Source organism: Phocoena phocoena, chromosome 20 (genome assembly GCF_963924675.1).
Source record: "Phocoena phocoena chromosome 20, mPhoPho1.1, whole genome shotgun sequence".
Taxonomy (NCBI): Eukaryota; Metazoa; Chordata; class Mammalia; order Artiodactyla; family Phocoenidae; genus Phocoena; species Phocoena phocoena.
In genome coordinates this window covers 23211997-23238061 of record NC_089238.1, presented here as the reverse complement: position 1 = coordinate 23238061, position 26065 = coordinate 23211997, and the positions used below count along the sequence as shown (strand labels likewise).

General features: G+C 35.8%; 1 protein-coding gene and 1 non-coding gene across 2 annotated transcripts in view; both read left to right on the top strand.

The window, feature by feature from the left end:
- Positions 1–26065, top strand: part of ITFG1 (integrin alpha FG-GAP repeat containing 1) — a 241383-nt gene that overhangs the window by 188930 nt on the left and 26388 nt on the right. The window contains exon 14 of the mRNA XM_065898764.1: positions 19922–20000. Within this exon, the coding sequence (XP_065754836.1) occupies positions 19922–20000 (79 nt within the window). The remainder of the gene's footprint in view (positions 1–19921; positions 20001–26065) is intronic.
- On the top strand, positions 162–264 carry LOC136141583 (U6 spliceosomal RNA). The gene has a single exon (XR_010657756.1). It is a non-coding gene; the product is annotated as a U6 spliceosomal RNA (small nuclear RNA).

The following is a 26065-nucleotide window of genomic DNA, read 5'->3' as shown; positions in this document are numbered from 1 at the left end:
CCTCCATCTCCAAACCCAACAGTGCAGCATCTTCCAGTCACTGACCCTAACCCATCTCGCCTTCCTCATTCACTTATAAGGACGCTTGTGATTACATTGAGCCCACACACCCTGATAATCCAAGATAATCTCCCCATCTCAAGATCCTTAATCATGGATGCTTGCTTCAGCAGCACATATACTAAAATTGGAAGGATACAGAGAAGATTAGCATGGCCCCTGTGCAAGGATGACATGTAAATTCATGAAGTGTTCCATATTTTTAAGAGAAAAAAAGATCCTTAATCACATCTGCAAAGTCCATTTGCAACATAAGGAAATACATTTAGCAGGTTCTGGGAATTAGGATGTGAACCTCTTTAGGGCATGATTTTTCTGCTTACCACACTCCCACCTAAGTTTTTTATTAAGATTAGAGAAATTAATGTAGGTAAATCACAGTGGAGGCCTAATACACAATAAATATTCAAAAAATGTATCTGCTGTTATTTGTCAATGTTAATGTTTCTTCCCTGCCTCTATAACATCCTTTTATTAGTAAGGATAGTGAGTTCCAAATATTTGAGAAATGTTGGTGTTCTGTCTGCCTTCAGAATAGGACTAGAGGTCTACTTGACTTCTTGATTTTTTCTTATCTTATTTTCTTATCTAACACGTATTAAATCTTTTTTAATACATATCACAGAATTTATGAAATCTGAATATGGAGGATATCAATATTTTCAGTGAAAGCTACCATAAACATCTGTGAATCAGAAGAATATATTCCTATTTCCTATTTTTTTCTTTAAATACTCAGCTAATTTTTTGAATTTTTTATCCTCAGCATAAGGCATATTTTGGCCTTCCTCTGTGTTAGTGGAGATTATAGCTTCTTTCCCTGTCACTTGTTTCTTTTTACCAAAGCCTGGTGCCTTTTCCCACTTTATAAATTATGAGTTTACAAGCAAGCAGATGAGTACTTTTCCATTTGAACAGCAGAAGAGTTTAGAAGTAGTCCTTTAATACTCTATATACAAAAAGAGTCTGTGCACATTCCTTTTAAATACCTCCATGAGGGCAGAGATAGTATCAGTTTTGCTTGCCAGTGTATTATAGAACCTAGCACAGGACCTTGTGCTTAACAGTTTGTCAGTTGCCTTCTGTAGCACTAAAATGTAATCCGTTCATCCACACCCATCTCTTTTCCTTTTTCCCTTGACTAAAAATTAATGCACCAATTATGCCGTGGGTCCTGCATACCTCTCAGGGACCTCATTCCATTGCTTATTCTATCTGGCCTGTGTATTCAATTCCACTTCCCTGTCAGTGCCTTCTCTTCAACATTTAAGAATGCACAAATCTCTCCTATATATAAATGCATATACAAGTACCTTCCAAAGCCCCACATCCCCTCTGGCCACTGCCTAATCCCTGTTTGCTCTACCAGCCAAACTTCTTGAGTTGTGTACAGTAGGATCTCTCCAGTTTACTTCCATATCCTTAACCCGCTGTTGTAATCAAGCCTTTGGCGTCACGCCACTGGAAACTGCCCTTGATTCTGCTGACCAATTTTAGGAACACTCCCTTTCCTTGGCTTCCTTTACGCTCTCCTTTCCTTGATCCCCTTTTACTTCTCTGGCCATTCTCCCAGGTTCCTTTATGGATTTTCCTCTGGCCATCCTTTAAATGTTGCTGTGTCTCAGGGTTCCATCCTAAGTTCTCTTCTCACTCTATGTGTACTCTTGAAGTATTTCAGTCTCTCCCCTTTTTTTTTTTTCTATTTGTAATACTGATTACTCCCAAATCTATTTACCAGCTGTCTCTCCTAAGCTTCAAACCTTTATATCTGAGTGTCTTACAGGGACCTCTAAAACTGAAATCTAGCGTGTCCCCACAAAAACCCACTCCTCTTCTCATGTTCCCTATCTTAGTTACCTTTTCCTTTCCCTCACCCCTCAAATCTACTAGATTATTATTCTCTCCCTTTAACTGTCCCTTCTCTCTATCCTGTTACTTGAGTTGAGCTATCATCATTTTTGGCCTGACTGGAGTCATCTGAGCCATCCTTCAAAAAGCAACCAGAGGGCTTCCCTGGTGGCGCAGTGGTTGAGAGTCCGCCTGCCGATGCAGAGGACGCCGGTTCGTGCCCCGGTCCGGGAAGATCCCACATGCCGCGGATAGGCTGGGCCCGTGAGCCATGGCCGCTGAGCCTGCGCGTCCTGAGCCTGTGCTCCGCAACGGGAGAGGCCGCAGCAGTGAGAGGCCCGTGTACCACAAAAAAAAAAAAGCAACCAATGTGATCTAAAATACAAACCTTCAGTGGCTGCCCTTTGCCCTTGAGAAATGGTTCTAATTTAGTTTATTGAGTTAGAGCCTCTTTTTATCTCTTCAGCCTTCTCCCTCGCTGTTCCTCCTCACACCCTCTCCCAGCTCTCTCAGCCACACTGCACTCTACTTGTTCTGTGTGCTGTCTCAATTGCATATTATTCCTCTACCCTGAAGCCTCTTCTTCTCATCTTCTCCAGTCTTCCCTGTGATCTTCAGGTGAGCTCTTAGACGATATTTCCTGTGAGAATCATTCCCTGGCTACCCTTTGACATAGGACTAAACACATGTTCTATTGTTTCTTAGCACTCTGTGCTTAGTTAGTCTTACTACTTACCACTTCTGTTTTGTAGTTGGTGATTTATCTTTATTAAGTCCTTGAGGAGGAGAGGCTGTGCTTGTTTATTATTATTTTGTCCTTACTCCCTGACGTAGTGCCTTACACATAATATAATAAATATTTGATGTATTAACAAATGAGCTTTCCCTAAAATTGGGGTTTTTTTAAAAATGGTCCTTCATTGATAAATTTACCATACCATCTCTTACCAAAATCACATATTCTCTGTTAAGTGTGAACACTTGCAAAATAAATTACAACTTAGTCACAAGAGAAATGCGCTCTGCAAAGCCCTGATATAAAGGGAAAACATCCCTTATTTATGTTCCCAGAGATATGTCTTTTTACAGACCTTTACAAAGGAAAATTATCTTACAGTTTTAACAGGAAAATAACCAAAATTAAAGAAAATAATATATTGAATTTAACGTCTTGAAGAAATGAATAAGAAACAATATAAAAATTTCAACATTGAACTAAACTGAGCAATGCAACTAACACTAATGAAGATAAGGAAAAATATCAGTGGGTGTTCATGAAAAACATGATTACCTTTGAGAAAAATAAAGTCCACACTATAAGTCAGCTATTTTTCTAATATTTTAGAATCATACATTTATATTGCTTAATTAAACCTGACACTGATTTTATATATAATATGTATAATATCATGTAAGACATATTAACATAATATGTCTTATGAGTTCTTACAGTTTTGTTTTACCTTCCAGAGCCAGTGATATAGAATATATTTGGTGTTCATTGTAGGAGCCCAAGTCCTTAAAACAAATCCTTAGATAATCAGGTACTTAAGACAGACATAGAAACCACCAAGATTTCTCCAGGCTACTGAAAAAGATGCTTTCTGAATAAAATAGAGGAATTCCAGCCCTAATTTTTTTAAGAACATTTTACCTTTATTTTTTAATTGTAGCCAGCAGTAAAAGAAAATAAAGGCTCCCCGCCAGCCCTACCCCCACCCCCCGCTTCCCCTTTCTTATCTTCCCTTTTCCCAATATGTGGAAGTTACTACTGTATCCAGGTTGTAGAATATTGTTTCTGAAAAATTTAGGAACTTAATTTCAGGTTAACTATTGTATATTTATTACACATTGTTTGTGTGCTAAGCCCTGCCTTAGGCTGTGAAGATAGGATATTTAAAATACATGTCAACCCTAATTTTATAATGTCAACATGCATATAGAAGACAGTTAGTTTTTAAAAAGCTATGTAATACAACACCTAAACTTCATTACATCAGTATGACACATCCTAGAATAAGAAAAAAGGAACCAAACAGTTCTTTTTTACTTATAGTATGGAAAAGTTGAGAAATCAGTAATGTTTTTTAATTTAACTTCCTCAATTCTTTCAAATATTAGACGTGACATTTTAAAGGAAAGGTAGGATAATCTGGGGGAGATTTGTACTAAGATTTTCACAAAGAAAGTGAACTTGCTAGATGATGGGGTACAGTGCTCAACATTCCATAGGAATAGCTTATTCTTAATCCTTTCTTACCAAAATTTATTAAGTCAATGTACTAAATATTTTCCATGAAAATATGTTTCTGCTTTTTTAAAAACAATTTTGAGAAAACAGTTCATTTTATAGAAACCCTGGTATGCATTCTTTTCATTAAGCAAGAACTCTTTGCACTTAGACAACAAAGATTATCATACCATTTGCCATAGGTTGCATCCTCAAAAGTGTGTCTGGAAAATTCTCATGAAACTAAGGATGTGCAAAAGCAGCACCAGGTCCATTCCTAGGCACCATGACTCATAGCCTGCTCCCACCATTTACAAACCTTTATCTGTTCAACTCAGGAACTTATATGTCTCACTGTATAATGGAAGAAACTGTCTCATGGAATTTTGAAGAACTCCATATTTATTCACTCAATACAGGAAGTTAAAAGTGATTGCTTATTTTGTATATCATTAAAAGTATGACCGTGTATATTAAGTACCTTTTCCTTACCCCATGTATAGAAAAACATTTATAAACCTTAAAACATAGGATTGGCATGTAACCTCCTGTTAGAGTGATGTCTATACCAGGCAAACTACTTCTTAGAAGTTTGTAATTTCTGCGTTATTACTTCTCCTATTGGATGGAACAGGGTGAGAAATTCCATCCAGTGGACCAAATCCAGCTTGCTGCCTGTTTTTGTGAATAAAATGTTAGTGGAACATAACCACACTCATTTATTTATATACTGTCTATGGCTGCTTTCATGCTACAACATCAGAGTTAAGTAGTTGCATCACAAGACCTTATGGCTCACAAAGCCTATAATATTTACTATCTGGCTTTTTAAAGAAAAAGTTTGCCAACTCCTGGGCTAGAATAACAACTACAATAGAAAGCAAGTTACTCTCATCTTTCTCTGATTTGCTGTGTGTTCTGACCAGTACACCTAAACTTTTTTAAGCCAGCATCCTAATTATCCATCTAATCAGATATTTTCCTTTTCTGAGATGTTCCCTCCAAATCATTTTTAAACTATCTTTTGTGACACTGCATAAAATACAGGAATCTTTTATTTTAAATACTCTGTTGTTGAAGGTAAGACTGTTCCTCTCCATGGTTATTCTCTCTCTCTGAATTTGTCACGTGCAAATTAAAATTTGCTTCTACATTTTAATAAAGGTTACTTAATGCTAAAATATCTATATTTTCTGCTGTATTCCATGTGCCTCTTTGCTTGTCAAGGCAATTCTGCTCCCACACACATTCCAGCAAGATTCTGCACTTGACTATACCTAGCTAATAGATAGCCTAAAGTTTGCCTTTAAGAGGAAAAGGTCGTGCTGTTTTATTTTATAGTTATGCATGAAAAATGAGTATGCTGATGTCATAATAGTATGGGTCATGAGGAAACAGCTACACAATAAGTACTTTAAGATCATACCTTTTACAGCTAAATAAATTAAAATAAATGTAAACATTGCAGATTATATCACACAATTCAGAAAGCTTCTTAATGATCCCAATATAAATCTTTCTCTAACTGGCTTTCAGTTCTGTGAAATTTCAATTCTGTGAGCCCTCATTTAATTTCTTTGCCTTTGTACTGGTTGAGAAAGGAGCACGGCTACTAGAGAAACAATTTTCTGCACCACTAAAAGCAGCTGAAAAGAATGAGAAGTGTTTCAAACATTGTTTTTTATGCACTCAACTATATTAATGGTTTTATTGTCTTGTATTCAGTCAAAATCCAATCAGTATACAAAAGTGTAGGTTACACTTAATGCTCTCATAAACTGCCAATTTTTATAAAGTATACAAAGTGTAGTCCCAATAGATCAATGGCTCTTAAAGAGGGGCCCCCAAACCACCAGCATCAGTGCATCTCCTGGGAACTTGTAAGAAATGCACACTCCTAGGCCTCACCAAGACCTACCAAATAGGAACACCTTGGGATGCAGCCAGTGAATCTATAATTTAATAATCCCTCCAGGAGATTCTGATATATGCTAAAGTCTGAAAACCACAGCACTGGACTTTTAGAAAAGGGATTACTGTAAGCTAACAACCTTGTCTTCTTACACAGCAATTATATATACTCAGAAGTGGAATTTCATCCAAACGTACATTCTTGCAAATAAATTATTCCTGTAGTTTTAGAATCCTACAGTACACTAAAGAAAATGAATGTTAACTTGATAAATGTTTCTGGTTTTGATCAAGATAATTTTATTCACTCGTAGTTCAACATAATTGAAAATGAGATATCACTACCAAAAAAGACGTTAATTTATTTGGCCAAAGTAAAAAGATAATAGTGCATACATATTGAGCACTTACTGTGTGCCAGGCACTGATCTAATTATTTTACACATATTTACTCAATCTTTACTTCAATCCGATGAGATAGGTACTATGATTATCCCTAATTTAAGTTGAGGGAACTGAAAGTTAAATAATTTGCCCAAGGTTATACAGAAAATAAGTGGAAGAGGAAAAATTTGAACCCAGATTCTCTGACTCTAAAAACTACATTCTTAGTTTCAAAATTTGGAAAGCTAATACCTAAAATATTCTCATGACATGAAATATTTGGAATAACTCACAGGCCTTTAAATTTTTGTTTTAATCACCTCAAGCTGCCTTTACAAAATACAGTCGGAATTTATTTTCTCACAGTTCTGGAAGCTGGAAGTCCAAGATCACGAGATCAGGGTGCTAGTATGGTCAGGTTCTGTTGAAGTCCCTCTTCCTGGCTTGCTTCTTCTCACTGTGTGCTCACATGGCCTGTCCTAGCTTTGTGCGCAGGGGGAGACAGAGAGAGAGAGCAAGTTCTCTGGTGTCTCTTCTTATCAGGACACTAGTGCCATCATGAGGACCCTGCCCTCATGACTCTAACCCTAACTACCTTCCACATATCATCACATTAGGGATTGGAGCTTCAACGTATTAATTTTGGGGAGGCACAAACATTCAATCTATAAGAATTCAGAGAAGTAAGAAAGAAGTTACGTGAAATTTTCACAGATGTGTTGTCATTATTGCTGATTGATATTCCCATAGTTTGCATTCCCAGCATATTAGCTTTTCAGGTTTTCATAAAGGAATTCAAGGTATGTGTATAAATACTTAAACTAGAGGAATTAATTGTTTCAGAAATCCCTAATCCTTTTAAATTGAAAATTCCTTAATGATACAATCACTTCCCAAATAATAAATTTATAAAAATTGAAATTCTTTGGACCACCACTAATATAACCTAGGTATGTAAAAGGTATTAAAAGATACAGCAATACTCCTAGCATCTCTACTGTATTAGAAGAGACACAAAGGAAAAGTTATCCAAGTTTTTGCACTTGCTGAAGGTATAACCCTACTTACTACATTTTGTACTAAACATTCATATGGAGGTAAATGGCACTATTTAAGGGGAAAAAAAAAATCCTGAAACATGTTTAATGCTATGACATAAGGGTTAAGAAACCAAAACACACAGGCACATGTATCAGTCATATCATTTCCATTGGGAAAGGCAGAGTACTCATTATGTACATGATACAGAGTAGCAATTCTCAAACTTCTTGTTCTGAAGACTCCAAATAGTTTTTCTTAAGCGAGTTTTGTTTATCAGTATTAATTACTCTATTTGAAATAAAAACTGAAACAACTTTAAATGTTTTTATTAAATCATTTTAAAACAATAGACGTATTACATGTTGACCTAAACTAAAGTTATTTTTATGGAAAAATAACTATTTTCCAAAATACAAAATGAGTGAAGAGTAACATTCCTTTGTATTTTTTTCAAATCTCCTTAGTACCTGTCATTAAAAAAAAAAAAGATTCTCATATCTCCTTTTGCATTGTTTATTATTGTTTTGGTTGAAATATTAAAAAAAAAAATTTAACCTTACACAACTGTATAGTAGAAAAAGAGAATGTTTCATATCCTGTTCAGATAACTGATAGTATACCAAAACTCAACAGTGGCAGTTACTTAAAGGTTAGTTGTAATGTGGAATTTGAAACTATATCAGTGAACATTTCCAACTCTGTCACATTACCCATTGGTTATTTAGAAGCCTGTTGTTTAATTTCCACACGTTTGTGAATTTCTCAAATTTCTTTCTGTTGTTGGTTTCTAATTTAATTCCATTGTCATCAGAAAACATACTTTGTACAATTTCAGTACTTTTACATTTATTAGGACTTGTTTTATGGTCTCGTATATGGTTCCCCTTAGAGAATGTTTCATGTGTGCTTGAGAAGATGTATTCTACTAAAGTTGGGCACAGTGTTCTATACATGTCTACTAGATCTAGTTGATTTCTAGTGCTGTTCAAGTCTTCTTTTTCCTTGTTGATTTTGTGCTTCATTGGTCTATCCATTAATGACGCTGCTGTATTATTAATAATTATAATAGTATCCGACAACCATTATTGTTGAATTACCTGTTTCACCCATCAATTCCTTATGTATTTCGGGCCTGTGTTATTAGGTGTATTTATGTTTATAATTGTTATGTGTTCTTGATAGATTGATGAAACTGTCCTTTTTTATCTCTGCTAACATTTTTATCTTAAAGTCTGTTTGTGTCTATTATTAGTATGGCTACTCCAGCTCTCATTTGGTTACTATTTCCATGGTATATCTTTTCCATGCTCTTACTTTCGACCTATTTGTTGTTTTTGAATTTAAAGTGTGTCTTTTATAGACAGCATACACTTGGATCATGTTCTTCTATCTATTCTGCTAATCTCTGCCTTTTGGTAGCACTATTTAATCCATTTACATTTAATATAATTACTAATTAGGTAGATTTATCTCTGCCATTTTGCTATTTTGTTCCTTATATGTCTTATGTCTTTTTTCTTCCTCCGTTCCACCGTTACTGCTCTCTTTTGTGTTATATATTTTCTAGAATTTGATTTTAATTCCCTTGTTTTTTGTACTCTATATTTGAAGTTATTTTTTTAGTGTTTCCTCTCAGAATTATAGTTTCCATTGTAACTTAGAAAACAATATACTTCATATTAATACCAACATAGTTTCAGTAGCATAAACAGACTTTGCTCCAATATGCCTCAGTTTACTCCCCCCCTTTGTGCTTGTATTTGCATACATGTTACATCTTCATGCATTGTGAGCCCAACAACATGGTTTTTTCATTATTACTTTATGCAGTAGTGTTTTAAATTAGATAGGAGAAAAGAGCTGCAAACAAACATGCATTTATAGCATCTAGTAAATTTACCTATAGTTACCTTTACTGGTACTTTTTATTTATTTCTGTGGATTTGAGTTCCTGTCTACTTTCAGTTCAGCCAGAAGAACTCCCTTAGTATTTCCTGTTAGTTAGGTGTGTTAATGATAAACTTTCTCAGTTTTTTTCTCACAATGTGTTAATTTTTGCTTCATTCTTCAAGGATAATTTTGCTACCTTTTAGATTTCTTGGTTGACTATCTTTTCCTTTCAACACTTTAAATATTCATCTCACTGTCTTCTGGACTCCTGGGTTTCTGATGAGAAATCAGCTTTAATCTTATTCAGGATCCCTTGTACATAACAAGTTGCTTATCTCTTGTTGCATTTAAAATTCTCTCTTTGGCTTTCAACAGTTTGACTATAATGTACCTTGGTGTGGATCTCTTCAAGTTTATGCTACTTGGTGTTCATTGAGCTTTTAGATGTGCAGTTTCATGTATTTAATTAAATTTGGGCAGTTTCAGACATTTTCACATCACATATTCTTTCTGCCTCTCCTCCCCTCCTTTCCTCTGGGACTCCTATTATTGTTGATATTCTTGATGGTGCCCCACAGGTCTCTGAGGCTCTGTTCATTTTCTTTATGTTTCTCATTTTACTTTCTGTTTCTCACACTGGATAATCTGAATTGACATATCTTCAATTTTATTGATTCCTTCTTTTGCTAATTTAAATCTACTATTGAGCCTCTCTAGTGAATTTTTTTATTTCAGTTATTGTACACTAGAATTAGTGTGGGATTCTTTGTGTGTATGACATATCTCTTTATTGATACTCTATTTTGGTGAGATATTGTTCTCATAATTTCCTTAAATTCTTTACATGATTTCCTTTACTTTCTTTGAACATAGTTATAATAGCTGATTTAAAGTCTCTACCTAGTAAGTCAAACACCTATGCTTCCTTGGGGGAAATTTCTATTGACAGCTTTTTTTTTCTCTTTGTATGAAACATACTTTCCTGTTTGTGTGTGTCATAATTTTTTGTTGTTGAAAACTGGACATTATAAATAATGTGTTCACCCTGAAAATCCCCCCCTTAAGTTTGTTGTTATTGCTGCTGTTTGTCCAGTGAGTTTCCTGGATTATTACTATGAAGTCTTTATTCTTTATTGTATATAACCATGAAATCCTTATTCAGTAAGTTTTAATTGTCAGCTGTGAGTGGACACAGTTTTTCTTAAATAAAAGATTGAGAGATTAGGTCCTTCTCAGTTCTTTTGTCTGAAAACAGGTTACACATATGTGTGCACTTCTAGAATCCCAGGAATATGTCAGAGGTTTTCAAAGTCCCCTTTGAACATCTCATTCACATTCCAGGAATATGTCAGAGCTTTTCAAAGTCCCCTTTGAACATCTCATTCACATTTTTCCTTTTAAGATTTGGTCAACCGCTTATTAGCCCAAATTGATATCACTGTCTCAGGCAGCATCAATAAAAACAATTGCTAATGACTGTTTTTAATAAACTTCCAGTTTGATAGAGCTGTTCACACTGAGCAAGCTCTCAGTCTGGCCAAATAAAGACAAATATTGAGAATGTAGCTTTTCAGGGAACTGCCAGACAAGTCAAATAGTGATAATTCTCTGAGGATGGAACATTAGGGAGATCCGCCCCTCCCTTTGCTGCTAAGCTGTTCATTTTCAAAGCTCCCTTAGTAGCAAAGCTATTGGTCTTCAGGACTACTTCAGAGCTGGGGAGGGGTTATGGGAATAGGGCAGATTAAAAAACAATAAACACTGTTTTACTGAGATTCAGTCGTTTTTCTTAGATACTCCTTGAGTCTTGCAAAAAAAAATTTAACAATTTTTGACAGTGTTCTTATTTCTTTTATGTAGTCTTTTTTTGGTCGTTACTAGATCTAGAAGTGATTCTCCCCTACTCTATTACTTCAAAATCCATTGGTCTGTCTTGTACTTTAAATGATCTTTCATGTATGCATGGTTTCGTAACATCATGCATTGGCCATTTAGAAAATATTGGTTTACTGAGGTATGCATATCTTCCCAATTTTAACACGTTTCATCACATACTATTTTAAAATCACATTTGTTAATATCACTGCTGATCCCATAAGTAAAGTTTTTAGGTTTTAATATGTCAGGCTCATGGTGGTGGATACAAGGCTTCCAAAACTCAAATTTCATTTATAAGCTCAAATTTTATCAGTAGCAACAAATACTATCAATTATCATCCCAAAAGTGACGTTCAATTTGTCATTTTCAAGAGAATGTTGGCTAATACCCAAGTCTGAATAACCATAGTTTAGTGCCACTGCTAATTACCAACCCTTTTACCAATGGGATTTTTGGACTCCAGGGGTCTTTGCACCCCATTTTGAGAACCACTTTGTAGAGGAATCAAGTCTGGATTTTTGGACCTTGTCTTTTAATATTAGAGTGACTGGTGCATGGTGAGAAGTTAATTTCAGCTTTAGGACTCATAACAGACACTTGCTTACCTGATGTTTTTAATTGACTATAGGACAAAAGAGAAAAGCCTATATAAATCTGTAAAATAAGATACTATGAATAGGAGTATGAAATTTTCCAAATGTCAATTAGAAAAAAATATTCAAGAATATAATTGGGATGGTTCATAAAAAACAATACTTATAGCCCAAGATACCAATCTTCCAGTACATAGACTAGACTATGGGTAATAAAATAAATTTGAGGTTATAACACTGTGATAAATATAGCCTCATAAGTATTATCTCCAAGCCTCATTGCAATGAGACAGATTTAAAGTGTTAAAAGGCATACCCTATTACAAAGAAACAAACCTAGGAGAGATGAAATAATTTATTTTAAGAAGTGTATACCACATTAGTAGTGTTTGTTGCTAAGCATGTGAAGCAACTTACAGCTGGTGGGAGTATAAACTGGTAATACCACCTCAGTAAGAAAAAGAATAGGCACTACCTGGTACAGTTGAAGATACATATATCATATGACTTTACAGTTCTGCCTCTGGGTCCATAACCCCTGATAAATGTTTGCACTTGTACATCAGGTGACATACATAAGAATGCGGTGTTTATCATGGCAAAAAAATAAGTGGGAACAAGCGTTGATCAACAAAAGAATGAAAAATATTTATGCTATAATCATACAGTGAAAGACTTTACAGCCATGAAAGTGAACTACAGCTACTCATCCTTAATCATGGATGAGTCTCAAATTAATGTATTTTTTAAACAGTCACAGAAGGATACATATAGTATTATTCCATTTACATAAAAACTTAAAATAGGCATAACCAAATATATTTTAACATTTATGTATATGATAAAACTTATAAAGAAAAAAGAATAATTGCATGAAGAAGATAGTTGAATAGAAGTTAACTGTGATTTGCTTTAAAACTGCATATATATGCAGGAATCAAGATAGCAGAGTAGAACTTGGAGCTCACCTGTCCCCACAAACACATCAAAATTACATCTACCTGTGGAACAATTCCCACAGGAAACTAACTGGAAAGTAGCAGAAGAACTCCTAGAAAACCAAAGCTGCAAGAAAGATCTCTGTGGAACCGGGTAGGATGGGGGAAAAAAGGCATTAGGTTGGGACCTTCACCCCTGGGAGGGATCTGTAAGGAAGAGAAGGTCCACACAGACCAACCCTTGCCCTGAGGAGCAAGCTAGTTGAGCCACAATCTCAGCATTCCAGTCCTGGGGTCCTGCATGGAGGAGACAAACCCCCTTGCCTGCTAGGAAGTCTGCTGAGATGGACAAAAGGGCTGGAGAAGCCTAGACTCTACTCACAAGGATTGCACATGTGCTGGCTTGCCAACTATCAGGGCAGAGAGAGCTTTGCACTGGTGGCTGCCACCTTGCTGCCCTTTCCAACTGAAAGGGGCAAACACCCCAGCCCCACTCACTCCACACCACAGCTTGGCGTGATATCTGAGAAAAGATTCAGTCTAGCTATGCAGAGACAGACTGGGGCACAGAAATATTAAAAATCATAGAAGAATACTATGAACAGTTATATGCCAACAAGTTGAACAACCTTCCAAAAAATGGACAAGTTTCCAGAAACATACAGCCTGCCAAAATGATTCAAGAAGAAACAGATAATTTGAACAGACCAATCACTGGAAGTGGAATAGATTCTGTAATTAAAAGAAAAAACTCCCAGCAAACAAAAGTCCAGGACCAGACAGCTTCACTGGGGAATTCTATCAAGTATACAAAGAACTTACACCTATCCTCCTCAAACTATTCCAAAAATTGAAGAGAAAGGAACACTCTGAAATTCATTCTGTGAGGTCACCATCACCCTGATTCCTAAACCAAAGACATTACAAAAAAGAAAATTACAGGCCAATATCTTTAATGAATATATATGCAAAAATCGTCAGCAAAATATTAGCAAACCAAATCCAACAATACAGAAAAAGGATCATACACCATTATCAAGTTTGATTCATTCCAGGGTCACAAGGATGATTCAACATACACAAATCAATCAGTGTGGTCCACCACATTAATAAAAGGAAAGACAGAAACCACATATATGATCATCTCAATAGAGGCAGAAAAAGCATCTGACAAAATTGAAAATCCATTCATGATAAAAACTCTCACCAAAGTGGGAGGGAATGTATTTCAACATAGTAAAAGCCATCTATCACAAACCCAGAGCCAGCATAATACTCAGTGGTGAAAAGTTAAAAGCCTTCCCACTAAATTCAGGAACAAAACATGGATGCCCACTCTCACCACTTCTATTCAACATAGTATTAGAAGTCCAAGCCATAGCAATCAGACAGGAAAAAGAAATAAAAGCTATCCACATTGGAAGGGAAGAGGTAAAACTGTCACTATTTGAGAGGACATTATACTCTATGTAGAGAACCCTAGTGTCTCCACAGAAAAACTGTTAGAACAAATGAATGAATTCAGCAAGTTAGCAGGATACAGGATTAATATATAGAAATCTGTTGCATTTCTTTATACTAATAATGAAATATCAGAAAGAGAAAGTTTAAAAAAAATCCCATTTAAAATTACATCAAGGGCTTCCCTGGTGTCGCAGTGGTTGGGAGTCCTCCTGCCGGTGCAGGGGACGTGGGTTCGTGCCCCGGTCCAGGAGGATCCCACATGCCTCAGAGCGGCTGGGCCCGTGAGCCATGGCCATTGAGCCTGTGCGTCCAGAGCCTGTGCTCCGCAGCGGGAGAGGCCACAGCAGGGAGAGGCCCACGTACGGCAAAAAAATAAATAAAATAAAATTACCTCAAAAAAATAAAATATTTAGGAATAAACTTAACCAAGGTGGTGAAAAACCTATATGCTGAAAACTATAGAACACTGATAAAGAAACTGAAGATGATTCAAACAAATGGATAGATATCCCATGCTCTTGGATTGGAAGAATTAATATTGTTAAGACAGCCATACTGTCCAAAGCAATCTGCAGATTTAATGTGATCCCTATCAAAATACCCATGACATTTTTCACAGAACTAGGACAAATAATCCTAAAATTTATATGGAAGCTCAAAAGACCCAGAATTGCCAAAGCAATCCTGAGAAAGGACAATAAATCTGGAGGTATAACTCCCCAGACTTCAGACCATACTACAAAGCTAAAATAATCAAAACAACCTGGTATTGGCACAAAAACAGACACACAGATTAATGGAATGGAATAGAGAGTCCAGAAATGAACCCACCCACCTATGGTCAGTTAATCTACTACAGAGGAGGCAAGAATATACAATGGAAGCTGGAGGGACCAAAAGCTAGTACAATAGCCTTTGCCTCCCTCCTCAGCTTCTAAACTTATCAGACGCAGGTGAAGAGAGGAAGAAAGAAAACCAGAATATTCCTGGACTGCAAGAACCTGACCAATCACTGACAGCCGCAAGCCTGCTGCCTCCACTGCATCCTGTCTGCATGTGATGGGTGTGCTCCTGATTTAACGCCTCTCTCTCCCCTCCCCCCCTTTTCTTCTTCCTCTTCCCCTTTCTCCTCCTCCTCCTCCTCCCACGCCCCCTCCGCCTTCCTCCTTTTCCTCTTCTTCACCTCTCTCTCTCTCATTCTACAGCGTGCTGTAAGTTTGTGCTAATAAATTTGAGAATGTTCAGGTTCTGTCATCTCAGAGTGACAACCGGACAGAGGAGGAATCACAGAGAGGTTTCATATCAATTAAGACCTGTGTTGAGTATCTCTAAAGAACAGTCCAAAGTGAGCAGTTCTTAAAGACTCTTTCCTGGGGACAACAATGGGTTACGGTCCATCCTGTCTCAAGAACTCCTGATTAATAAATGAATCCAGGCTCCCACCCCACCCCAGAAACTGGGTGGGCTTTTTTTTTGCTTCCTGAAGCTCCCACCAGTCCATTGGCTTCAGGGAGTGCGTGTGCTGTGGGAGTCCTCCATCCCATCTGAAGCAAGGAAAGTAACGGCCCAACACAAATTCTTCCAACAGGACTCTTTACTGAACATACACACTACCCCAGGAAGAAGTACCAGCATGGAAAACTACTTTACTCTAAGTCACAGAAGCCAAAGGAGCTAAAATTTAGCATCGCACAGTTTTCTGTGAGATGTATATGCAGGATCAGCAAGCATGGGAAATTCGAACCAACCCCTGCAGGGATTGCCTTGGGCTACAATCCAATTGCCTTGGATTCTATAAGAAAAATCCCTTTGAGAGAGCGTCCCATTCAAAATTTATTCATATGTAGCTTAAAAGCCACCCAGGTTGTCCTATCACCTGCAGCAATTATTCACATGCAAGGGAACCAAGAGAGCATATCCTACTTTGAAGGTCAAAGAATCCCAAAAATACAGGAAAGGTGTGTTTTGGGGGGCAGTGATAATAGTGTTCAATTTGTGGGAAAGACCAAATTATAAAGTTGTTATTTTAAAGGGCTTTTAAATGCTACACAGGTTGAACTGCCAGCATCCTGAAGAATTATAAATACAGCTTCATGTTTTTGTGAAAATGCCATATATTCATTTCAAAAAGTGCTTGGTTCCAGTTTTATTATCAGTGCCTGTCAGTACAGCATGATGTTTAAGAGTGTGGACCCTGAAGCCAGACTACCTACGTTTGATTCCTGACTGCTACTTACTAGACATGGGGCCCTGTGCAAAGCCCTCATTTTTCTCATCTCGAAAATGGATAAAACAGACTGTTGCGCCAATGCATATAAAGTTGTTACTACTGTATCTGGCATACTGTAGATGTTCAATAAACTTTGGCTATTATTATGATTGTTTCTAGGAATCTAAAATTCTCAGCATATTCACTGAGATCAGGGTAATACTAAAGACAGTTCATTGAGACCTGGTAAATGCTATAAATGCACAGTGAATTCTTCACTTAATGCTCTACCAATATTCAGTGCCTGAACACAATCCTCACTTCTCTAGCTGGGACACTGCATTTTGATGATATTTGATCATGACATCAGAAGAGACTAAATTCACAGAAAGACTTAGAAATTCCACTTGCTCGTAAAATAGGATAACTGAATAAAAAAATGAAAAGTATAAAATTTATTTAGACTTCCACACCAACTCTATTTTATCCTCCAAAAGGAGTGGTTTAGGGTCAATTTCACTAAAAATTAAATTTATTAAGGGAGATAATTCAAGCAGTTATGCTAATTAACAAGTGTTAGAGCCATAAGATTAGACAGTTAGCTTAACACTATCTATGTTGTCCAGATAATTAGATGAAAACTTTCCTTTTATTTATTCCATTAGCCCAGCTAATTTATGGTAATTCCCTGTAGCCTTCTTGCCTATAGATTTTATGGATCTAAGAGACCTAGATTCTATATAAAAATTAAACAACTGGAGATTTCAGAAGCAACATGAAAATATATATATATGTATACAGTAGAGAAAAGACAGTCTCTTCAACAAGTGATGTTGAGAAAGCTGAACAGCTGCATACAAATCAATTACAACACTCCTCAAACCATACACAAAAATAAACTCAAAATGGCTTAAAGACTTAAATATAAGATATGACACCATAAAGCCAGAAAAGAACATAGGCAAAACATTCTTTGGCATAAATCATAGCAACATTTTCTTAGATCAGTCTCTCAAAGCAAAAGAAATAAAAAGAAAAATAAATGGAAACTAATCAAACTTAAAAGCTTTTGCACAGCAAAGGAAACCATCAACAAAATAAAAAGACAACCTATATAATGGGAGAAAATATTTGCAAATGATGTGACCAACCAGGACTTAATTTCCAAAATATACAAACAGCTCATACAGCTCAGTAGCAAAAAAACAACCCAATTTAAAAATGAGCAGGGCTTCCCTGGTGGCGCAGTGGTTGAGAGTCCGCCTGCCGATGCAGGGGACAAGGGTTCGTGCCCCGGTCCGGGAAGATCCCACATGCTGCAGAGCGGCTGGGCCCGTGAGCCATGGCCGCTGAGCCTGCGCGTCCAGAGCCTGTGCTCCGCAGTGGGAGAGGCCACAACAGTGAGAGGCCCACGTACCGCAAAAAAAAAAAAAAAAAAAAATGAGCAGAAGACCTAAGTAGTCATTTCTCCAAAGAAGACCTACAGGTGGCCAACAGGCTCGTGAAAAGATGCTCAACATCACTAATTATTAGAGAAATACAAATCAGAACTACAATGAGGTATCACCTCACACCAGTCAAAATGACCATCATCAAAAAGTCTACAAATAGTATATGCTGGAGAGGGTGTGGAGAAGAGGGAACCCTCCTACACTGTTGGTGGGAATGTAAATTGGTGCAGACACTGTGGAAAACAATATGGAGGGTCCTTAAAAAACTAAAAATAGAACTACCATATGATCCAGCAATTCCACTCCTGGGTATATATCTGGAAAAAATGAAAACTTTAATTCAAAAAGATACATGTACCCCAATGTTCATAGCAGTACAATTTACAATAGCCAAAACATGTACAATAAATAACCCAATCAACAGACAATTGGCTTAAGAAGATGTGGTGTATATACATACAATGGAATATTACTCAGCAATAAGAAAGAGCGAAATATTGCCATTTACAGTAACATGGATGGTCCTAGAGAATATTATACTTAGTGAAGTAAGTCAGACAGAGAAAGACAAGATATCATTTCTATGTGGAATCTAAAAAATAATACAAATGAATCTATATAAAAAACAGAAACAGATTCATAGGCATAGAAAACAAACTTAAGGTTACCAGAGGAGAGAGGAAGCAGGGAATTTTATTCAATATCTTGTTTTTAATAACCTTTAAAGGAATATATGGGAAAAAATAACTGAATTACTATGCTGTACTCCTGAAACTAACACAATATACTTCACTTTTTCAATTATACTTTAATTTTTTTAAAAACATGCATATCTAAAGAAAAATGCTTTCTTTTGCCTATCTACAAACAGCAATATAGGTATAGAATTTTGGTAATTCTTTCATGGAAGTAGTATGTTGTACAAAGCATAATATTCTTCTTTCTACATAAAAGTACTTCATTAACAAGTTTGCTTTTATTTTTTGTGTGATAGTCTATTATGAAACTTATTCAATTAGTAATGTCTTATGAGTAATTCTATTCTTGTAGCAACCTGTTTTCTCATGGTCATTGAAACAAATGGATTTCTAAAGTTCTTAAAATATCAATCAGGTTATTGTAGAATCAATGAAATTAATAATTTCTTGCCTGTCATCTTGAAGGAAAATCATTTGTAGTGCATAATTAAACTATCTAAACTTCTTTATTAACTTTTCCCTACTTTATTGGGAAGCACAGTAGAATTTTTAATTCTGCAAAGTGTTCAAAGCATTTCTTGATCATTTTCTCATCTCTTCTTAGGATACCCATTGCAGACATTGGTTTCTTTGTACCCCATTTAATTAACTTTGATTTCTAAAGGGAATAAATAATTGTATCAAGGTGTGAGGAATGTTCCAGAAATAGGGAACAATACACAAGTTGGAGATAAACCTCACCATTGTAACTAGGCTCTGCCAGTGATGTTTTCCTTGAGTGGAAAATAATGTATTCTCTAAGTCTAGTGCAGGAGATAAAAATGTTTTGGAACTACTCAGCAATATTTTTTATTCTATTATGATTATTATGGATGGATTTTATATATTTTTGAGAAATTTTATTTATTGAGAAAATGTAAACTATGCCCAGTCTGTTCCAGAAGGGAAAAGCAATGCTATGTTCAACAGAAATGTCATAATAAAACTATTCCAGGTGGGACCAAAAGTAGTAAAGAAAATTTTGCCTAAAATACTCATCCTTATGTAATAAAGAAAAGACGTGATTAGATCTTAGAAATATCTAATAAAATTAATGAACTATATAAATACAACTATCAAATCATTTAAAGTGTTAAGAATTTTCTACTAATACAGAGTGTTTTTAATAGATAACACTGGTTATCTATTTATGAACATGTTCTCTAAGTAACTGCCATCTATGTAAGAATTTTATGGAGGAGTGTTTACTTTTTGTAATAGATTTGCCAGAAACTTCAAATGATGCACTTACTTTCCAAGGCTTAACTATTTCTTTGTTACTGCAGCCCTTTGGAGTGAATCAGCCTGGACCTTATATCATGTATACAACTGTAGATGCAAATGGATATCTGAAAAATGGTTCAGGTAAGACTTGATATGCATAATAGCACCTTTAATCAATATATTAACGAAGTAAACTGGATGACAAAAATTATCATCGTGTTTTCACATTCTTTATAAAATCTTCACTTTTTATATTATACGTTGTCTTTCTGTATACTTACATCAGTAGATTACAAAATGTCCTCATGACAAATCTATTAACATTAAATTCTTCATATATTCCTGTTGTATGGAGCCACATAATTATCCTTATTTTTCAGTTGAAGTAACAGAGAGATTGGGAGCATTTACTTCAGTTATCTTGATCAAAGTATGAAATAGTAAATTAGTTAACAGAGCTCATCTTAGAAGAAGTAAAAATTAGGACTCCAATCTACTCCTAGATTAATCCTAGCTTTTTCATATGTGGAATTGGAAACTAGAAAATCCTAGTTTTTCCATATGTGGAATATTATACAGATTTATATAATATTATGTAATCATATGTTTTGATATATGATTATAAAGAAAAATCTTGTTTTACGTTTGAATAAAGGGAAATGCAATCAATCAAGACAAAAGGGAAATAAGACTAAGCAAAGGATGTCTGATCTTGACAGATGGCTAGCTGGCTGAGATACGATCCAAATCACCATAAATACAACTGTGAACATTTCAGTTCTCTAAGGAGGAAAAGGAATCCTAACAATTCATATGCTTCTTTGAGAGTGCTAGAGTCCTAACCATGAAGAAGTACGTGTAAACAGAGTTACTGTTACTCTCCATTGTTAAATGAACTAAAAAAAGGGAAGAACTCATTATATAGCCATTTTCATTTTATATAATGGCATAACATAACATACCAGAGTGCATTTCCTTTTAAGCTAACTGTACACATTTAATACTGTCATCATGCTACTGCATCAGCACAGAAACATTCCATGAAACAAAAACTGAAAAATTCAAGGAGAAATTTACAGACTCAATTACAGTTTACCCTTGAACAACATGGGAGGTTAGGTGCGCCAACCCTCTGTGTAGTTAAAAATCTGCCTATAACTTATAGTTGGCCCTCATTCCTCTGTATCCTCCAGTTCAACCAAGTGTGAATTGTATAGTACTGTAGTATTTACTATTGAGAAAAATCTGCATATGAGTGGAACTGTGCAGTTCAAACCTGTGTTATGCAAGGGTCAGCTGTATAGTCAAATATGTTAATGTACCACTGTCAGTCAAGGAAACTTAAAATAAATCTGGATATAGTTGATTTGAACAAATTACTTATTTACATTTTAATTCATATATATATTAAACTGTGTATAAAAGATTCCAGGACCAGCGGGTTTTATTTTTTATCAGTTAACTCTCTGAGACTTTCAAGATGCACATAATTTTAGTTCTAGATTAGATGTTTCGGAATGCAGGGGGAAAAAAGATGAAGTTACCTATTTCATTTTATGAAGCTAGTATAACTTCATAAAGCTAGTATAATTTTATGGCTAGTATACAAAGCCATTATACCCAAAAGCAAAAACTTAGCTGACTGGTGAATTATCAATCAAAACTGCTATCTAAAATACTAACAATTTAAATTCATCTGTATTTTGAAAGAATTGCTTACTTAAGACCATCAAGTAGGTGATTACCTCGGGAATGCACTGATGGTTTAAAATGGGGAAAATTTCTTTATTATCATAACAGTAAATCAATTTTTTAAAGAGTTGCCTCCCTCTTTATTTTTCATATAATGTATATTGTGTAAATCTTTCCATGTCTGTTCATCTAGCTAGTCCTAATTTTTTTTAATTGAAGTATAGTTGACTTATAGTGTTATATTAATTTCAGGTGTACAATGTAATGAGTCAATATTTTTATAGATTATATTCCATTTAAAGTCATTATAAAATATTGCTTACATTTCCTGTGCTGAACATTATATTCTTGTATCTTATTTATTTTATACCTAGTAGTTTTTAACTCTTAATTCCCATCCCCTATCTTGCCTCTCTCACCACCACTCTTCCCTCTGGTAACCGCTAGTTTGTTCTCTATCTATGAGTCTGTTTCTATTTTGTTGTATTCACTTGTTTGTTTTATTTTTTAGATTCCATATATGTAAAAACAGACAGTATTTGTCTTTCTCTGTCTGACTTACTTCACTAAGCATAATATGCTCAAAGTCCATCCATGTTGTTGCAAATGGTAAAATTTCATTCTGCTTGTAGACAGATCTTATTGTTACCAAATACTCTGTGGTCTTACTCCACTTCCTAGCAAAACGTGAATAGCCAAATGTTATTAGACAGTTATATTACAGAGGAGTCATTAATTTCCTAAATAACCATTTACTACTCTTGTAAATTAGCCAGAGACCTGCAATAAGTACCCGAATTTCCTAAATAATATTTAATAAGAACTTAGTAGATAGGAGCATGTAAGCCAAATTGTATGGATTAGGGAGTTGTTGGTCATTTCTAAATAATAACACTATTAGACCAAGAATTGTTTTTTACCTCTTAAATTGCTTATTTGGCCCTGCTGTTATAAAATCATTTCCCTTTAGTCCTCTAATGTTACTATTTGTTAACATATCTGAGAAAAGCATAAGTAACCTTTAACTACTGTGCACTCTTCATCATATGCTTCAAATATAAGAGCAGTTAAAATGTATGGTAGACTGATATGAAAGGGCAAAAAAGCATTTGGATTAGGTATGACAAAATTCATATTGATGGTAAACATTAGATTATTGAGAAAAAATGATTTGTTGTAACATATAAGCACATTGTCTTTCTATAATTTTAACCTTTCAGGTTTCTCCATTTTAATCAGTAATTGTCAATTGCATCTTCCAGTGTCAAAACACATTTTATTCTTTATGTTCATTTCTCACCTGCATATTTTCTGAAATTATCTTCAAAGTATAGTATATATCCGTAAAAGAATTTTTTTAGTCTTGAGTCATTTTATTTTAATTACTCATCACGTTTTAAATTCTCATACCCAAAAATTTTAGCTTGAGCAGTACTTATTCAGGCATATTTTTGTGTCAGAAATCATAATTCATAACAAGATAATGGAAAGAGTTGTTATGCCCTGCTGGATTATCCATGACATTCTTCTTATCTGAAAGAATGAATTCTTGCAAGAAGAATCATTCCCTTTCCTTACCTCACACCTAGTAAAGACCTCACAGGAATAGTCAAGTCCACAGAAATAAAGATGAGGGCATTGCGAATAATGATTTTTTTTTTCACTGCAATGAAAGAGAGAAAGGGAAGGAGGGAAAATATGGAATAGCTCTAAGCAGTACTGATACATCCTCTTCATTTAATTGTAAATTGAATTAATTAATTACAAGAAATACAGAGAGTTTGAGAAACTGTAAGGAAGTTTACAAATTATTCAGCTATTCAGCAATTAGAAATCCCATCTACACAGATGCAAGTGGGTCACAGTCATATTCTGGAAAACCAAAAGAAAGAAAATAAGAAACTGTAGTGCCGGGCTTCCCTGGTGGCACAGTGGTTAAGAATCCGCCTGCCAATGCAGGGGACACGGGTTCAAGCCCTGGTCCGGGAAGATCCCACATGCCGCAGAGTGGCTGGGCCCGTGAGCCATGGCCGCTGAACCTGCGCATCCGGAGCCTGTGTTCCGCAACGGGAGAGGCCACAAGAGTGAGAGGCCCGGGTACCACAAAAAAAAAAAAAAAAATACTCAAAGCAGCCAAAAAACATTTTTTAAAAAAAGTATAAAATATATTCATCATCCTCAAAAAGTCTGTAATTTATTTGGAGAGTAAAAACAAGAAAAAATAAGATGATAAGCCACTGAAAGATTTTTAGAAGACTAGTAACTTTCTGGAAGATGACTGACTTCACTATTCACAGGCCCCTTCTATAAGACTTAGGTGTCTAGTGTGTGGAGTCTTAAGAAAAGACTAGGATTCCATATCATTACCTATAAGACTTCGTAAAAATTTGATATCCTTCTCCTTATTTGCCTGGATAACTGAACATGACACTTTGCCAGGTGCTATGAATGTGCAAAAATATCAAGACGTTGTTACTTTATATTTCAAATATCAAGAACTTTATATTTCAGGAGCTAGACATAGGTTTTTGTTTTGTTTTGGTTTGGTTTGCGGTACACGGGTCTCTCACTGCTGTGGCCTCTCCCGTTGTGGAGCACAGGCTCCGGACGCGCAGGCTCAGCGACCATGACTCACGGGCCCAGCCGCTCCGTAGCATGTGGGACCCTCCCAGACCGGGGCACGAACCTGTGTCCCCTGCATCGGCAGGCGGACTCTCAACCACTACGCCACCAGGGAAGCCCGACATAGGTATTTTAAAGTGTCTTCTTAAATAGTAATTACAAAGCAATAAGTATCAAATTAATGGCAACAATAGGAACTCAAAGAAGAGGCCATTGTGGACTGACAGGTGACATTTTTGTGAAGGAAGTCTTCCTTTGAAGGATTGGTGTATAATATGGATCAGAAATGAACAAGAAGTAATATAGATTTAGCATTAGCAAAGTCAAAACATGAAAAATGTAACTTTATTAGGAGCAACACAAAAAGCAAATAATTTGACAGTCAATAAAGAAAATCTTGTTCTGTTTTTTAAAAACAACACACAAAAGCTATAATATCTTTGAATATTTTCTTTTTATTTTCATAAGTGCATTGAGGAAAAACTCTAGTATCCTAGACAGATATCCCCATTGGTTTTATTTAGTTGCTTTAGTGTTTTTGTATAGCTTGGCAAATGGCCTGGAATTTAGTATAGATTGGTCTTTACACAAAATATTTCTTATTTTAAAATTTAATTCAGTGAGCAGTTTACTAACCATTATAATACATTTTTACTTAATTGTGTACATTTATAAAAAGTAGCAATTTAAAATATGAATGCTACTTAATTTATTTCAAGATTTTATATTTTTTTTAATCAATAAACAATGTAAAATAGGCCTGGTTGCCCATTTCTTGAAATATATTTTAAAATAAAGAAAAGAAAGAAAAAACAAATGAATGAAAAGTCTCTGTTTAACAAGTACAGTACTGGGGACTTCTGGTTTCCGGTCCAACATGTAAAGAGCTTGGAAATCATACTCCCATCCTCCCTTCCATTCCCACCCCTGCCCCAGCCAGATGATGACCAAAATGAAAATCAACAACTCTTCTTAGATCCATTAGAGAATTGAAGACACTGGGCAAACCGCTGCCCCCCAAACTGGAAAGACAGACAAATGCATAAAATGGCAGCTTACCAGAGCAGAAGCCACAGCTAGGGCCAGCCACTGGCAGGAACACTTAAAGGGTAATTCTGGGGACTCAGTTTGAGACTAGTTTAAGAGATTAAAAACTCCTACCTTTGGGGACCCAAACTTTCATGATTTTTACCTCTGTGAGCCACACAGGTTCTCAGGGTCAAGACCTAAGAAAAATCCTCTTGTGCTTCTGTCAGGAGAAAGGGGGAAAATAAACATTTTCAATACTCGCAGAGCTACAGTTCTTCTTAACAAAGGCCTGCCCTCAAGGGAAATTATTTTACGAAAACCTAACCAACTTTCCTTTTTACCAGAGCCTAACTGACTTGGTGGTAATGAATATCCAGCTCTAGCCCCCCTCTAGTCTTCCTGTCTCACCTTCATAGGTTAGAGGGGAAAAGACCTGAGAAGCACTTATGAAAGTCACAGCCCAGGGTCATAGGCTCACTAAAAAACTGAGACCTAATCACAGGACTAGAGAACACTTACCCACCCCCTACATCTTACCACCACATCAATCAGGCTCCTATAAAACAACAGGGGAGCAAGGTTCAAACCCTATTTAAAAAGGAAACCCAAAGATAACAGAAGAGACAAAAACAAGGACACTACAGGAAATTTTAGCCTCCGACACCTACAGCTACAGCAACCAGTAAATGCAATCTGATTCATAGCCAGATAAACATAAAACCGCACACTAAAGACCTGTTTACCTTAGTTCTTTTTGCTTGATACATCATGTCCAGCTTTCAAAAAAAATTACAAGGCATGCTAAAAGGCAAAAAAATAAAACAAAAAACCCCCACATTTTGAATAGATAAAGCAGGCATCAG